The sequence below is a fragment of the Lithobates pipiens genome, unplaced genomic scaffold (assembly GCF_037356315.1).
Source record: "Lithobates pipiens isolate NorthernLeopardFrog02 unplaced genomic scaffold, aLitPip1_a1.2 Scaffold_30, whole genome shotgun sequence".
Lineage (NCBI taxonomy): Eukaryota > Metazoa > Chordata > Amphibia > Anura > Ranidae > Lithobates > Lithobates pipiens.
The window spans coordinates 92,457,201-92,474,578 of NW_027507791.1; the positions used below are offsets into that span (position 1 = coordinate 92,457,201).

At 41.0% G+C, this 17,378-nt stretch overlaps 1 protein-coding gene across 10 annotated transcripts in view; it reads right to left on the bottom strand.

Moving 5' to 3' along the window:
- PCNX1 (pecanex 1) overlaps positions 1 to 17,378 on the bottom strand; it is a 244,693-nt gene that overhangs the window by 147,827 nt on the left and 79,488 nt on the right. For 7 of the 10 annotated variants that reach the window (XM_077464610.1, XM_077464612.1, XM_077464611.1 and 4 more), the window contains one exon: positions 14,313 to 15,980. The exons of the other annotated variants lie outside the window; for them this stretch is intronic. In XM_077464610.1, coding sequence (XP_077320736.1) covers positions 14,313 to 15,980 — 1,668 coding nt within the window. The remainder of the gene's footprint in view (positions 1 to 14,312; positions 15,981 to 17,378) is intronic. 10 annotated transcript variants of the gene reach the window in all.

Below are 17,378 nucleotides of genomic sequence, written 5' to 3' on the forward strand. Positions count from 1 at the left end.
CCTTTCATAGGAAACTTTTGAGATATGCAAAGAAGTTCAACTGACATAGTAAAAGTATTTGCTCCAGGCAGTAGTTTGATCTCATTTTAAGTCTTAATTGATGAAGAATTTACATTTTTTTATTGGCTATGTTTTATAGCAAAAAGTAAAAAAATTCTTTTTTTTTCCAAAATTGTTGCTCGTTTATAGCGCAAAAAATAAAAACCACAGAGATGATCAAATGCCACCAAAAGAAAGCTCCATTTGTGAGAGAAAAAAAAAAAAGACCTATTTTATATATCGCAAAAAAAAGGCCTGGGCATTAAAGGGATAAAACTTTCCGGGGCTGGTGGTTAACGGGAAACTATAAAAAGAAACGACCCTGAAAAGATTAGTTTAACAGGGTTATGCCACCAGAACTTTACACCCGAAACAAACTTCTTGCAGTCAGAACCATTTTTTTCCTTGATTTCTTACGGTTTAAAAAGACTACACTAAAGAATGAAAACCATGACAAACATATGCAGAGCACCTGCAAAATGACTCAAGTGACACTTAGGGTCGGTTCACACAGGGGCGACTTGTCAGGCGACTTAGCCGCCTGACAAGTCGTGTCCCGTTCTGTACAATGGAACCGTTCTAATCGGAGCGACACAAGTCGCTCCAACTTAGAAAAAGGGTTCCTGTACAACTTTGGGGGCAACTTGAGGCAACTTGCATTGACTTCTATAGAGAAGTCGTTTTGCCAGTCGCCGCAGCGGTCCTGTCCAGGTTGCCCGAGGCAGTCGAGCTGCAAGTCATGCTGCCTCAGTGTGAACTGACACTAAACAGAGCCAGCCCAAAGGAAATATGACAGTGCTCTACAGCACGAGTCCAAAAAAAAGTCTAAACAAAATGAAAAGCTTTTTTTTTTTTTAATTTTAAGGTGAACCAGTCATTTCAAATTTGCAAAACTAAAATACCTATGTATGTAAGGCCAGGCGCTGATGTAGTTAACTTACCTTAACTAAACTTTGTCATCAACCCCATCTACCAAGATGAAAATGTATCATGAATGCATTTACAATGCAAAAGCAGTTGGCTACCTTTCTTTTCCATACTCCTGTTAACTCCTTTTACAGCAAAAATACTAAAGAATATGGCAGAACCAGAGCCACCAATAAGGGGGTACCACCTGTCACCTTGTATGGGGCTCGAGCATAGGGGGGACATCACATGAGGGCACAACAGGAAGGATGATTGTTACCAAAGCAATTACAGGAAGGATGCCCTCTAGCAGCAACTGAAAGACAGTTTCTCCCCCTCTCCCTTCCCACTGGCCTGCAACTTCTGGAAGGAGACGCAGGGAATTGTTCCTGTAGTTGCAACCCCTTCGGTACCGATTGCCCCCTACTACTTACATCCGATTCCCCCTACAGGGGGATGTTAAGAATGGAGAGCAGGAGAAGGGGAACACTCATTCATAACTAAAGCATACTAAACTGTGCTTACTATGCGTCACTTTGAATGAACAGGAGAATCTGCCTTCTGTTCATTTATCTTCAGTGCAGCGGAGGCTGCAGAGAAAAGAATTTAATAATCTGAGTTCTCAACTCCTTTCTCTGTCTCAATGGTGAGATGTCAGGGGTCTGTTTAGACCCCTGATTTTTCATCAAAGCCTGCCCCCCCCCCCCCCCCAACAGCATTGTACAAAAAAAAAAAAAAAAAAAAAGGGGGGTAATGCATATATAAATAATTAAGGGCTAATTCACACGGGTTCTCTGACCCCTACAGTGTGAATGATTGTGCGGCTGGGGCCATCTGTCACTGAGGATTCAGTGCCTGTACAAACAACCATGGGTCCTAATTTAAAAATTTGCAGATGTGGAAGAGTGGACCTGAATACACACTGTCTCTGGGGCCATACGCCTGTCAAATTTAGACCTGTGGACGTGTTTATACACCTGCTGCATCCCCCTAGGGTTAGGAAAACATAGGCTACATGCACACAGCAAAAAAAAAAACAAAAAAAAAAAAAAACACAGATGCAGACTGTACAGGCCACAGCACCTCATTTATACACAGAACCTTAATTAACCCAATACAGTTTTCAGCTTTTATATATAACAGCAATATTTTAAGATATGCTATGTTTGTGTCCACTAATAACCTTTTTAGTGTATTTTAGTGGCCGGGAATGGGGGAGTCAGATGGGCCTTTCTGATAGGTTGTACAAGGTCCCGTGATTATTTAACAGCAGCCCTGGGTAGGGCAGAACAGCTTCCACAGGTCCGAGAGAGTATACCTTACTTAGGCTGTATTCATCACTATTTGAGCTCATGGTCGATTCAGCGAGCATGAACTCGTATCAGGATGGCCCTCCTGACTAAAATTATTAGCCACGATCAGCAACTGGTCATAATATTTCATTTAAAAATGGACCCCCATTTCTTTTTATGCATGAACAGGAGCACTTCCTGTTCAAAGTTAGTGATTGTAGCTACGGCTACAAAGTTGAGGGAAATTGAGGACCTGTGTCAGAACAGTGAATAAAAAAAAAAAAACAAAAAAAAAAAATATTTTAAAAAAATAAAATCCCTAACATCATCAATGCATCAGACAGACATTGCACACGTTGCCGCAGAGCACGAAAACAGGCTCTTGCTGGTGTGCTGTGGTGTCATTGTTTCTGGGAAGGCAGAGCTAACAAATGTGCATTGCAAAACTCTGGGGGACCGAGGTGGGCTTCCTGATCATGTGGCCACTGCAACAGTAGTCACATCATTGAAAGCTCCTGACTGTAAACAATGAATGGGAGCTCAGTCACTGTGCAGATAGTATGCAGGGAGTGCTCTCTCAGCAAAGAACAGTTCTACATGGACACGTCAACTCAGTGTTAAGGCCCTGCAGCCACGTAAATGCCTATGGTTGGCAGAACAGGCCACACACTACATACATATAAGTATATATGTGCACTACACATTGTGGTAATGCACATTTGGTTGTTGGTGCACTGCAGTGAACAGTTTCAGTTAATTGTGTGCTTATGTTAGCTTTCATCCAAACGGTCAAGCCATCAAATGGCTGTTGTCATAGCTTATGTGAAATGTCAGACATTTGTAGGATATCTGGTGTGACTGTCTCTCTTGATGTCATTCAACAGCGTCTCTATAGGATTATGGTTTGGGCTCAGATTGGGTCTCTTTAAAAGGTGCATTTTCTTTTACCAGTCTGGTGGATTAACTTTGATGTTTAGAGTCATTGTCCTGCTGCGTCACTCAACTTCTACTAAACTTCAGTTGACAGCCATGCTGACATCATCCTGTGGGATATTTTGTTATACTTGGAAATTAATTGTCTCAATGATGGCAAGTGGTCCAGACCCCAAGGCTGGGTTCACACCTAATATGGATGCAGCTCACGGCAGGGGACTGGTGTGTTCTTGTTCTGTTCAGGGACAAACCAGGCCCGATTTTTGCCTGAATTTGAACCTGAAAATAGAGCCAAAGACACACAAGACCCGGTGCAATGCGATCCACAGCCACACTGGAGATGTGTGTACCGGCTCCATTGAGAGACTGCCACATTCTCCTGTCATGCGAATTGCGTCCTAAAGGCATACGTCTGAATCCAGCCTGAATGAAACAGTGAAGATTTTCTAGCAAAATATACTGATTTTAACTTGTAAGCAACAAGTATCAGAATTTAAAGGCTCAGTCTTTAAGTGACCTCATTTGCAGACTGACGTTTATCCCTTTAATCTAAAAGAACCAAATGATACAATATTTATTTTCATCTCAGCACTGAGCAATGTTATAAAAAAAAAAAAAAAAAAAAAGCCAGAAAAGTTTGACAGCTGTGAGCAGAACTGCTCTGCACTTGTTACATGAATTGTGTAAATGCTGGATTAGGATCGTGAGGGGGTTTGAATTAAGAAAGCAATTTTTTTAGTCGTGCAGCTCTACATTAAATAGAACAACTCATTGGAGATTTCCTATTCATTCTTTGGCTTTACAACAGGCATGGCTTAACATTTACAGTTGCAAAAAAAGTATGTGAACCCTTTTGGAATGATATGGATTTCTGCACAAATTGGTCATAAAATGTGATTTTATCTTCATCTAAATCATAATAGACAATCACAGTCTGCTTAAACGAACACACAAATAATTAAATGTTACCATGTTTTTATTGAATACACCTTACATGTAACATGTAAACATTCACAGTGCCAGTGGAAAAAATATGTGAACCCCGTAGACTAATAAGATTTCCAAGAGCTAATGGGAGTGAGGTGTCAGCCAACTGGAATCCAATGAATAAGATGAGATTGGAGGTGTTGGTTACAGCAGCCTTGCCCTATAAAAAACACCAGTTCTGGGCTTGCTTTTCACAAGCAGCACTGCCTGATGTGAATGATGCCTCGCACAAAAGAGCCCTCAGAAGACCTACGATTAAGAATTGTTGACTTGCATAAAGCTGGAAAGGGTTAAAAAAGTATCTGCAAAAGCCTTTCTGTTCATCAGTCCGAGGTAAGACAAATTGTCTATAAATGGAGAAAGATCAGCACTGCTGCTACTCTCCCTAGGAGTGGGCATACTGTAAAGATGACTGCAAGAGCATAGCGCAGACTGCTCAATGAGGTGAAGAAGAATCCTAGAGTGTTAGTTAGTTAAAAAGTCTCTGGCATATGCGAACATCCCTGTTAGTGAATCTACGATAAGTAAAACACTAAACAAGAATGGATTTCATGGGAGGAAATCACAGAGGAAGGCACTGCTGCCCAAAAAACACATTGCTGCAGGTTTACAGCTTGCGCAAGAGAACCTGGATGTTCCACAGCAGTACTGCCAAATATTCTGCGGACAGATGAAACCAAAGTTGAGTTATTTGGAAGAAACACAACACTATGTGTGGAGAAAAAGAGGCACAGCACACCAACATCAAAACCTCATCCCAACTGTGAAGTATGGTGGTGGGGGCATCATGGTTTGGGGCTGCTTTGCTGCGTCAGGGCCTGGGCGGATTGCTATCATCGAAGGAAAAATTAATTCCCAAGTTTATTAAGACATTTTGCAGGAGAACTTAAGACCATCTGTCCACCAGCTGAAGCTCAACAGAAGATGGGTGTTGCAACATGCTAATGACCCAAAGCATAGAAGTAAATCAAAAGAATGGCTTAAACAGAAGAAAAATATTCCTTCTGGAGTGACCCAGTCAGAGTCCTGACCTCAACCCGATTGAGATGCTGTGGCATGATCTCAAGAAAGCGATTCACACCAGACATCCCAAGAATATTGCTGAACTGAAACAGTTCTGTAAAGAGGAATGGTCAAGAATTACTCCTGACCGTTGTGCACGTCTGATCTGCAACTACAGGAAACGTTTGGTTATTGCTGCCAAAGGAGGTTCAACCAGTTATTAAATCCAAGGGTTCACATACTTTTTTCCACCTGCACTGTGAATGTTTACATGGTGTGTTCAATAAAAACATGGTAACATTTAATTATTTGTGTGTTATTAGTTTAAGCAAACTGCGATGGTCTATTGTTGTAACTTAGATGAAGATCAGATCACATTTTATGCCCAATTTGTGCAGAAATCCATATCATTCCAAAAGGGTTCATACTTTTTGCAACTGTACTTTAAAGAGGAAGTAAACCCTTACAAACCACTTTGACCTACAGGTAAGCCTAGATTAAGGCTTACCTGTAGGTCCAAGAAATATCTCCTAAACCTATATGGTTTAGGAGATATTTGCCCGAAAACGGGCACCGCTGTCTACGGCGCATGCGCCGTAGACAGCGGCGCGCAGGCGCACTAAACGCGGCAGTTCCAAGAATGGAGCTGCCGCATTTGTCGACTCCCGTGCGCATGCGCGGGAGTGACGTCATCGCGGCTTTGCCGAATGACAGCGGCGGAGCTGCGAGACGCCACTCCCGTGCGCATGCTCCCCTATGCTCTGGAGGTGGATCGTCCCTTTGGTGTCAACATGTCCTATGCAGGACTATGGACCCTGCTTTGGTCTTAACGTTGTCAGTATCCCACACTTCTGGAGTGTAGGGGAGAAAAGGCTTAAAGGACCAGCCTAGCAATGAGTAAGAGTGAAGGATCGGGCAAATAAATCAGTTTGTTCCCCTAGAAACTAACAAGCAATTAAGGGATCAGGCTTTAGTTGCCTAGTGATGAGGCTTTGAAGAGACCCTTTCATGTCTTTAAAGAATTAAAAAAGGGCAGGTTCCTAGCAAAGGAAAAAACAGTAAACTCACCTCTCTGGTGGCCTGTGTCTCCCAACTACCCTCCCTTGTAGCATTACAGCCTTTGTCAAAGTCTTCATTTGCCACTTATCTAAAATTGTCTGATGTTCATGTCCGCCTCTGTGCATCATAGTTTCTTCCTTTGTCCCTATGTCATGGTTGAGTCTTGTTTTGAAGTATGAGTCAGTGAAATGGACCATGGTGCACAAACCATGGTGAAAAATGTTATCCAGACATGTCAAATGCTAAACCAGTGATGAAGGCTGAGGAGCTAAAAAAAGGAGGAAGAGTATAATATATATATATATATATATATATATATATATATATATATATATATATAAAAAAGCAAAGCACAGGCCATCTGATGTCTCTTGCAGGGAGCGGTATTCCACAATTTCTTACAGACTTCATAAGGTCACTCCAAGCTATTCCATAGAAAACCACAGTAACATGCTTTGTAAATACTTAAATGGATTAAAAAAAAAAAAAAAAAAAAAAAAAAAAAAAAAATATTTTTTTTTTTTTTATAAGAGGGATTTCACTGTGAAAAAAAATATTAAAAGCCAGCAGCTACAAATACTGCAGCTGCTGACTTAATAAAATGGACACTCACCTGTCCCAGGATCTAGCGATGTCGGCAGCCGAGGCCGATCGATCGCTCGGCTCCCGGCTGCTGCCGCCACCATTCTATGTGAGGGAATCAGGAAGTGAAGCGTTGCGGCTTCACTTCCCGGTTCCCTACTGCGCATGCGCGTGTCGCGCAGCGCAATAGGAATTGTCCACGCCGTCTCTGGGACCTGTGTATGTCCCAGCAGACAGCGCGCAGGGACAGGAAGAGGCATAGACTCCCGTGGGAGTCTATGCCCGGAAGTGGGTGTAAATACATGTCTTCTGCACCACCCTCCCCCCTGAAAGGTGCCAATTGTGACACCGGAGGGGGGGAGGGTACCAAAGAGCGGGAAGTTCCACTTTAGGGTGGAACCCCGCTTTAAATCTGCATTCATTGAGATGTAAAGTGTTCTCTCAATGGTGCCCATGCTGAACAAGCAACCTCCACTGTTCACAATGCAGCAGGGCAGCTGTTTGCATGGGAGCCAGAAACTACTGGAGATGCCAGGCAGTGCATTACTGTGCACCACCTCTAACCTACCTGGCTGTGCACTGCCTGCACCTTGTCACCTCATGCCTAGAAACAGGTTACACCCAAAGTACAGGTGTTGAAAATGGGGGAGTTAGCACTTAAAAGTGGTTGTATACTTGTTTAAATTGACAATTGCAGGTTTCTAAACTAGTTGCGCTATATGAATGTCCTCTTAACTGCTTGCCTGTATATTTCTCGCTAATGATGTCACGCGCGCAGGCGCTGTGTGTCTTATTTTTCCAGCAAGCAGAGACCCTGCTGGAAAAAAAAGCAGGGTCTATGCCGAGGCCGAGTCATTTTCTAGTGTCGTCAGCTACAGCATTGCACGATACTCGCTTATAGTTTTTCCGCATTGTAAGGGGGCTTGGATACCGCTATAACTGCACATGCGTGGGATTATGGAGAGGAAAGGCTAATGCGGGTGGAAGTCAATTAGAAACCAGAAGCGGAAGACCAGTTACTATGGCGCCAGAATATATCGGCCGAAAGAAGAAAAGGTGCCGATGAGGGCACCGAAAAGGGGGCGGGGTTCACCTCGGGTGCCGGACGTTGCAGGTGTGTCATCCTGGTGGCTCAGAGTCCACCCCTCCCTCCTTCTCAAGCAGAGCGGGGATCTCCTTGCGTCACAGAGCTGAATTGTCTGGGCGGCCACAGTAACAATGTCCTGCCTCCTGTGATAGACAGCACACTGAATCAATGCTGGGAAATTAAATTAGTGTGACGTATCACAGGAGGCGGGACATTGTTACTGCAGTCACCCAGCCCAAGAAATTCAAATCCAGCTCCGTGACACAGCAGGAGATCACCACTCCGATCCAGGCACCAGTGAAGCTGCATCTGACACCCCAGATGATGTCCTGTGGGACGAAACGTGCTGGGTGACGTTCTTGGCAATCGCTTTTTATCTCAGATAAAACAAGCTTGTTCCTTAAAATATCCTGTAAGTGTGAACCCCTCTTATTAACCACTTCACCCCCGGAAGATTTGGCTGCTTAATGACCAGGCCCTTTTTTGGGATACGGCACTGCGTAGCTTTAACGCTGTACCCAACAAAACGTATGAGTTTTTTCCCCCCAGCTTTCTTTTGGTGGTATTTGATCATCTCTGCGTTTATTTTTTGCGCTATAAACAAAAAAAAGTGACCATTTTTAAGAAGAAAAAAAAACACAAAAACACATTTTGTACTTTTTGCTATAATATCCAATTTTTATTTTTTTAATCAAATTTTTTCCTCAGTTTAGGCTGATATGTATTCTACATATTTTTGGTAATAAAAATTGCAATAAGTGCATATTGATTGGTTTGCACAAAAGTTATAGCATGTACAAAATAGGGGAAATATTTATGGCATTTTTATTTATTTTACTATTTTTTTTACTACTAATGGTGATGATCAACGGGCTGTCGTACAGCTACGATGGTTCGCAAGAATGTGCTGACCTGCCGCAGTATAATGAAGGCGGCTGGTCGGATAGCAGTTAAATAAAAGAGGTTACGGAATTAAACTATGTTGATTCATTTGTCTTCCATGTTCAATGCTAATGGGATATTCAAACATCTGAGATTTAGCGATCATATACTTTGGAGTTAGTCTGAAGTGTGATCACCTGTTCCTTGGGGTCTACTGTCCATCTACAGATTACTACATCAAGGCCAATTCCTCCCCATGCCCGTTTGACCCATGTGCTATATGGTACATGCATCCATCTTATCTGGTAAGCGTGCCAACCTTACTTCCCTTGACTGAATTTCATGATCAAGCACTTTTCAAGATTTATTACTGCAATTTACTCACCATTGTTGGTTCTCATTCACACCATTAAGGTTCACTCAATCAAGATGGACTATAACATGATATGTTATTCTACCTTTTTCAGTTTTATAATCTTATATATCATTTGTTTTATATTGTTAATTCACGATTTTCCTATTTCACTGTATTTTGAGCACTACACTATTTTTTTTATTTATTTTGCGTTTCACTTTGTCTGTAGAGGCGTGTTGGCTGCTCACCCATTTTTTCTATGCACAATTTTTTTTCTTTTATGCATCTAACAGGACCCGGTGGGGCTGCAATGATCTCTTGCATCATGTCTGCAGTCTCTTGCCATCTCCTCCTGTATCATATCTGCTAGAGGTGCACCAAATGGAAATTTTGCTAATACGATTAGCAGTGTGTTTAAGAGATTGCAGACATTAAACAGACTGCATTTTTCTTGGGCTTCTCTTGCACACAAAGGTGACAATGGCCAATAAATTCATAATAATTTAAATTGATAATTAAAGTCGAACACAACCATAACAAAAATATAATTAGGTTTTTTTTTTATGTAATTTTCGGTTTTTGGCTAAGTGCATCCTGCATGTTCGATAAAATTTCCATTCTATGCACCCCTATCTGCAATATATCAACATAACAGACAGGCAATGAACATTTTCTGGAGCACTCTCTCATGGTAGGTTTCCTTTTATATACATAATTTAAGTGACCCATTACATTTTTCTTTCCTTCCCATCTAACAGTACCTGTGCATTGAGGCTACTGTAAGCTCTTTATTGTTCAGTCAGTCATTTAACAATCCATCACTTATGCACTTTAAAGCTTCATTAATCAAGCCTCTCCCTGTTGGCTGGGATTTGTTTTTCTTTAGTTTTAGACCAAAAGAGGGATGATGCCAATATATCCTAAGAGACCAAGAACTGGCTTTAACTTACTTTTTTTTTTTTTCACTGGATTTTGGCAGCTGCTATTTAGAAAGAGAGCTGTGACAAGAGACGGAGCATTGGTGATCTTAGAAGCACCTCTGTGGCCTTGGCATGAGGTTGCCTGTTTCGGAGCGGAGGGGAAGCTGTTGGAGCCAGCGTAAAATGCAAATGACGGAGGTACCGTAAGCCAGTGTTTCTCAACTCCAGGCCTCAAGGCGCACCAAGAGGTCATGTTTAAGGGATTTCCCTTCAGATGAAATGGCTGTGGTAATTACTAAGGCAGTGAAAACTGATCACATCACCTGTGCAAAATAGTGGAAATCCTGAAAACATGAGCTGTTGGTGCGCCTTGAGGACTGGAGTTGAGAAACACTGCCATAAGCAAAGAATGTAATTGGTCAGTATGTGTTCTTCCCAGAGGTCTCGGGGACAGCGCACCACCACAAGCGTGACTGCAGCACTGACGAAATGTGAGCTGCTACTATACCGCTTTCTTTTTAAGAATCAGCAAATGCTTTTTAATATCTCCCTCTCTTTTTCAATCTCAAACTCTATATCTTTCAATCTTATTGCCATCTTGTTTGTTCAGAGGTTGTAAATCTTTAAAATAAAACGTTTTGGAAAATCGTGAGAATCGTGATTCTAATTTTTTCCAGAATCATGCAGCTCTACAAACTAGACTTCCCAAACTAGAGATTCAGGGGCTTCACATCTGTTTATATTAAATCTAATGAAAGTAGTAATCAGGAAGTCGGGCCATTTCAGCTGCAGCACTCAGGAAGTAGGACCACTTCAGCTGCAGCACTCAGGAAGTAGGACCATTTCAGCTGCAGCCATAAAGCTAGCATTCTCAATCTCACAGCAAAAGTGCAGAATTGTTTGCTGACAATTTACAATTCATTATATATTCTAAAAGAAAGAAAACTGGCTTCTAGAAGAGACCTGTAAAGGAAATAAAGCTGCTCAAGTAACCTTGTCTGCAAAAGAGTGCAATTACTGCTGTGTCTTAAAGTGTCACTAAGCACACATAAAATTAGTAAATGCTTTATTACACGCTGTTCACACCCTGTCACTATGAGATTTGTTTTCTGTACTCTGCAAAAAACCTGGTTGATCCTGCTGTTCTCCATCTCCACCTTATGTCCATGTCTCCAATTCAACTAGGGATTTTTCAGAACAGTGTTGCCAGCTCTGCACATGCTCAGTTTTCAGTGAATTTCTATCCCAAGCATCTCCTCCCTATCACATCTGAGCAGACCATGGGACTATAGAATCACACATGTGGGTGTATACACAGTGGTAAATGATAGCCCACTCGCTCCCTCCTCCATGGTCACTAACCAGCTAAACACAATGGGGGTGGGATACAACATGTAGACAGGAGCTTCACCTCCCACTTATTCTAAGACACAGGCTGGAGGGATATGACACTGACCAGCAGAAACCCACCCACACCATGTGAATGCCAAAAAATAATCAAGAAATCGATTTCAAATATATATTTATATGACAATTTAAAACAGTTTATTGATATTTATTTTTACTCTGTATTCCAAAGGTTGTTTTTTTTTTTTTTTTTTCGAACATGTGACCAGCAGCAGAGGACTAGAAGCTCCTTCTGATTATATTTCCCTGCAGACAGGCTGGGAAAAAGCTGGGTCATGTGACATCTATCAATTACGAAAAAGGTACTTTGATGGGGTTTTTGTTTTATTAAAATTATAGTACCGTCATCTATATACAGAAATAGAATGGACAGTGTAAAATTAAACCATGTGTGTTTAGTATCACTTTGAAGTAACATGGAGGTCAGAAGGAGCAATCACTATTTGCTGCGGGAGACAAAAGAGATCCACATTACTGAAAGTGTCAGTGTCCCAGCAAACGTCAGGAGAGATATCAACAGAGCACCTTTCAGGAGATATGGGCATCAAGAGTTTGAATTTGTCAGAAATGTTTTTGCAACAAGCTAGCTTCAGAGAAAACCTAAGCAGTAAAGTAAATTATATATATATATATATATATATATATATATATATATATATATATATATATATATATATATATATATATATATATATATCACACATTTTTCAGGAAAAGCATTCTTGAAACGTTACAAAAATGACACAAAATGTTACACAAAATTAAATGAAATCAGATTTGTAAGCAAACTACATTTAAAACAAACCATTTTAAAGCAAGGACTGATATTTAACATTACTGTATCAAACATGAAACTAAAGATGTTAGAAAAAAACAGGCGTTATGTTGGTGCCATATAAATAAATGTTTTCAAAACCTATTTGTTTCAGGTTTGTCTTTAGCTTGAAAAGGTAGTACATATTTATAAAACTACGCATCTTTGTATTATCACCTTATAACTTTTTTTTTGTACCGATGGCAATTCATTTGTCATCTGTATTGATGACATGACAAATTGCTGATCCAATGTATTCATTTCTTTAGTCACTAACAAGAAACATATATGCAGCAGGTGGTCTGGGCTCCTCTCTGGTTTTGCTTCTTCTGGGCCAGGGATTCAGAAAACACTGAAACCAGGCTCAGGCAAAAGTAGATCAGTAATGGCCACTTTTACATCTCTCTCAGGACAGGAATACCTTGAAGCTGCAATACCAAATTTATTAGTCAAAGAACATGTTGAAAATAAAAGTAAAATAAAACCCACTTGTAAATGCTGAGAGATTGAATGTGTGTGTGTATCCAATTGTACCCATTTGTCTTCAGGGTTTAAGCATCAACCCAACCACGACACTACCTGCCTGGAGTTTGCATGTTCTCCCTGTGCCTGTGTGGGTTTCCTCCGGGTACTCCGGTTTCCTCCTACACTCCAAAGACATGCTGGTAGGTTAATTGGATCCTGTCTAAATTGTCCCTAGTATGTATGAATGTGAGTTAGGGACCTTAGATTGTAAGCTCCTTGAGGGTAGGGACTGATGTGAATGTACAATGTATATGTAAAGCGCTGTGTAAATTGATGGCGCTATATAAGTAACTGAAATAAATAATAAGTCCTTTAAAAGTTGGTAGACACAAAAAAACTCTTCAGATGTTAGGCATCTGAATCATTTACAAATATCAGTCTCTCGGGGACTCTGGTTCCATGTTAATGCAACCGATGAGGAAATCTCAACTTAAATGGTTGTTTTATTAGGCTATATTATCTATAAAAAGACTTTGCATTGAAGGGAAATCTAAAAGTTGCACATATTTTCAGACATTTGGCATTCTTTTAAGTGGGCCCCTTATATCGCTTTAACCAAGCTTTAATTTTGTAAAGTTTTGCATATGCTGTAATTACCTGAAGGCACATGTATACTCATTAATTCGCCGTTTCCCAAAATGTCGTGACCAAGTGTCACATTTGCTTGTTTTATAAACCAAACTGTCAAGCCAGCAAATGGCTTGTGTCAAAACTGAACACATGAGCAGAAACATGACAACTGCAGATCAATAAGATGCTAAGATTGCAGCTTCCTTGGATGCAAAGGATAGGAGGGTTTATTTCCACTTTAAATGCAGATTAGCTAAGAAGCACAAATGTTCTATGGAATGGCAGAATGAATTCTGATTTTCTAGTCAAACATCAGCTGCAAGAAAAACACTGGCTGCCTGCACTGGAATCTATTACTCTTATGCCACTTTGCAAATGTTTTATCTCTAATAAGAACTAAAACATACAACTGACCTAAACATAATCACAGATAAACCTGCAGCATATTTATAGAACAGAAATGATTGATAAACACAGAAGCCACCCTTCATGTACTAAAAACATTTAAAGGATACCTTAAACTGCAAAAATAATTTCCTAATAGACATTAAATAATGTATTGCATTACCTTAGTCCCTGTTGAAGAATATGCATTAGGAGTTAAATCCACCTGGTACATTGCTATCCTGGGTGCCAATACAAAACTGTTTAAAGTGACTAAAGCATTTACTGTCAAAAACAGGTTGGGAAAAAAGATTCACCACTAAGCTCATTGGCAGCAGAGGGATTAGAATACAATCATTAATTGCCACCTTTAATTTCCAAAGACAAGCTAGGGCAGAGGAACAATTGTACACAAAAACATTTCCAATTGTTAAGGTAAGTATTTTGGCATTACCAGTAGTCTTCACAATGGCAGGCATAACATCATGGCAGCTCTACTAATATTTTGCATTTAATCATCATAAAACACAAGCACAAAACTACAAAACAAACTTAGCAGCTCTCATACCTCCAACAGCAGAGTCTCTCTCTTCTACATCTTGAAACGTAACCTGGCTGGGCAAACTATTTCTTGAACGAGTTACAGATTCTAATTGTGATGCTCGTCCTAGCAAAGACAGCTGATCTAGAACTTCCCCTTCTTTGGCCTCTAGATCTGACTTTGAAGTGGTTAAAGGTTTGATACCTTCAGGGGCTGCCAGTCTGTTGGGGTCACCCAAGCTAACTACAGTGCCACTGTCCAGGCTTAATACCCTGGCACGGCTTTTGGTACCACTTGTGCTGGTAGTCCTGCGGTTGGAGCGTTTTTTGCTAGTCCCTTCACAACTGAAGTGGGTTCTACGAGATTCCGCCCCTTTGTCTTTGATGTGATATTTTGTCCTCAGAGCAGAGTATCTTGCCTCCGGGGACTGGCATGAATGGGAAGTAGTGCTGGAAGAGCTATCACTGCTGAAACGGTGAGCTGACTGCACACTTGAGGTCCTGCTCAAGTCGCTTTGGTCACTAGAATCCTCATCATGACAAAAACCAGTGCTGTGAGGTTTGGTATCAGCTATGCCTTGAAAAGAGACGTATTCTTTGTGTCTACTGGCATCAAAGCTGCTGGCCCGTTTTTTACCTGTCCGCCTCCTACATGATTTATGAGAGGACGACGTCCTGTGTATTAAGCTGGATGATTTGGGTCGTACATCGTTATCCCGATGTTTAATACCCGTTTCCTTAAAGGATCTTAAATCTACTAAAATCACTGGTTTCTCAGTTGGGTCATCGTGAGTAACTGGGAGCTTCCCAGGCATCCAGTCAGCTTGCGCAGTAAGTTCATTTGCATGGGGGTTCTTGTTTGCTTCTTCAGATGCCGACGAGCTAAGACCCCTTGGACTCTGCACATCATCAGATGTGTTGGCATCCTTGGCTTCCTGAGCTGAATTTCTTTCTACAGCAGTCCTCACACTACTAGTCCTTTTATCAGTAGCTGAACTATGCTCCTCCTCTGGGTCACTACAAAGGCCTCTCTTTAAAGCAGTTGCCTCCTCATGTTCAGATAAAAGGCTCTCCACATGAGTTGAACTTGTCTGCTCACTTTTGTAGCTGCTAACGGTGCTATTTGTGTCCCGGTCTGTCCCACTACAGTAGCTTTCGGTGGATCCACTGCTCCTTGTGCTAAGGCTCCTTAGGCTATCCATGCTTTTGTCAGACTTCATATGTTTTATGCTACTGGTCCTTGAAAGCTGCTGGGAACCTTTGCTTTTGAGACAGTCTAATTGAAAAATCCCTGAAGCACAAGCATTATCTACGAGAGAATCTTTGGACCCAGAATGTGGTTTGGAAGCTTCAAGTTCACTAACAGGATCCAGCCCGCGCCTTTGTTGATAGAGTGGAAAGTCAGTGAGGGAAGTGTCTGGAAAAGCAACAGCAGAACTTGAAGTCCTCGGGACACCTCTTGGTCTATGGTCTTTTCTGTATGAATGCGAATGCAATGGAACAAGTGAAGCCAGTTCTGTATCACAGGCATTAGACAGTGACAGATCAACATGATGGTGGTGGCTGTGTGTTGCAATGGAGCCTTTGTCACTGAAGTCCCTATTTAAGTCTTTGCCTCCAGAGGATATCGAAGGCTGAATGGAGACAAAGGAGTCATTGGAGACCAGACGGAAAAGCTTCTGATCCACAGTTAACTCTGCATAAGAAATATCACAAATTAGAAAACAAAAACGAAACTTTAAACTTGAAAACTCTATAATGTAAATCAGAGCCTGTAATAATGAAGAGGATATTTATTTTTGAAACCATGGAGGGGACTATAACATTCTTCTCACCAACACTTTTATAACTTTTTTGGACCCTTATTGGCCAATTATAAAACACATTAGGATTAAAGTTTGACAAATTATTCACTATAGTGGGTATACCTCAATAGGAAGCTATCATTTTGAGTGCTCATTGTAGTTAAGAATGTAAACCTTATATCATAGGAATAATTAGACTTCCTCATTTGTATTCCATGTTTGCATATCTGTTAGGTTCACAACTGTGAATAGCTGAATTTGAACAGCACCGAATCCCTATTTTTACAGGTTTATTTAAAAAAATATTTGACTTGCCTGTAAATTACATATGGTGTACAGTACAGGACATAGTCTGAATATCCTGAGACCTTGGGTTATAGGCTGCTACCATCAAGTAACTGGATAAAGGCAAAGCTACTGGTTGCGCTTCTGCTCTTGGATGTACCCCAATAACTATCCCACTCCACGAGAACTCCGTTTTTTAGCAAGCAATGCAGAGTAATACAGAAAAACAAAAGGAGAGGGTGGCCTGTGTCCACTATTGTACTTCAAGATACAGAATTTACAGGCAAGCCAAAATCCCTTATATCCTTATCGCACAGTATAGGGCACAGGCTGAATATTAATAGACCCTAGGACTATGAATATTGGTATAGGATGGACAAGGCCGAAACATGTCTCTTAAAAGTATTTCAAGCCAAGTTTTTGGCAAGTCCTGACTGCAGAAAAACCAGAACAGGGCGGTACATATTCGTCTCTAGGGTTTAAATGCCTTTGTTCACACCAGGTAAAAATGGATCTCCAGGTGCTGTAGTAGCTTTTTCTTGAATTAGCTTTTCTGGCCTTGAGTACTGTGGGAAAGAGTCAGATATAACCCAGTCTTAAAGATGTGAGCTTCAACAGCCATTCCAGTAACTAAAAGGCAAAATGGCACAATCACAGATTTCTTCCTTTCCTCTAACTTCAGGAAGAAGCTTCACTGGCACTGGAGAAAAGACATATTAACCTGAACAGAGTCCATGGGATTACCATAACATCAGATGCCAGTGCTGGAGAGTCTTTGGTTTTGGCCTAAAATGGGAAATCGTTGGACAACAGGTTTACCACATCTGGGGTCCTCCAGTTCTGAGATAGGATACTGAAGATCAGGATGAAGTGACAATTCTCTTGGGTCAAAAAAAAAAAAAAAAAAAAAAAAGATACTTCAGAATTCCAACTTTGAAATGTCAACTCGGAATGTAAACAGATTTATAGGCAGTGCTTTTCCATTCCATGAGATGATCAGTTAC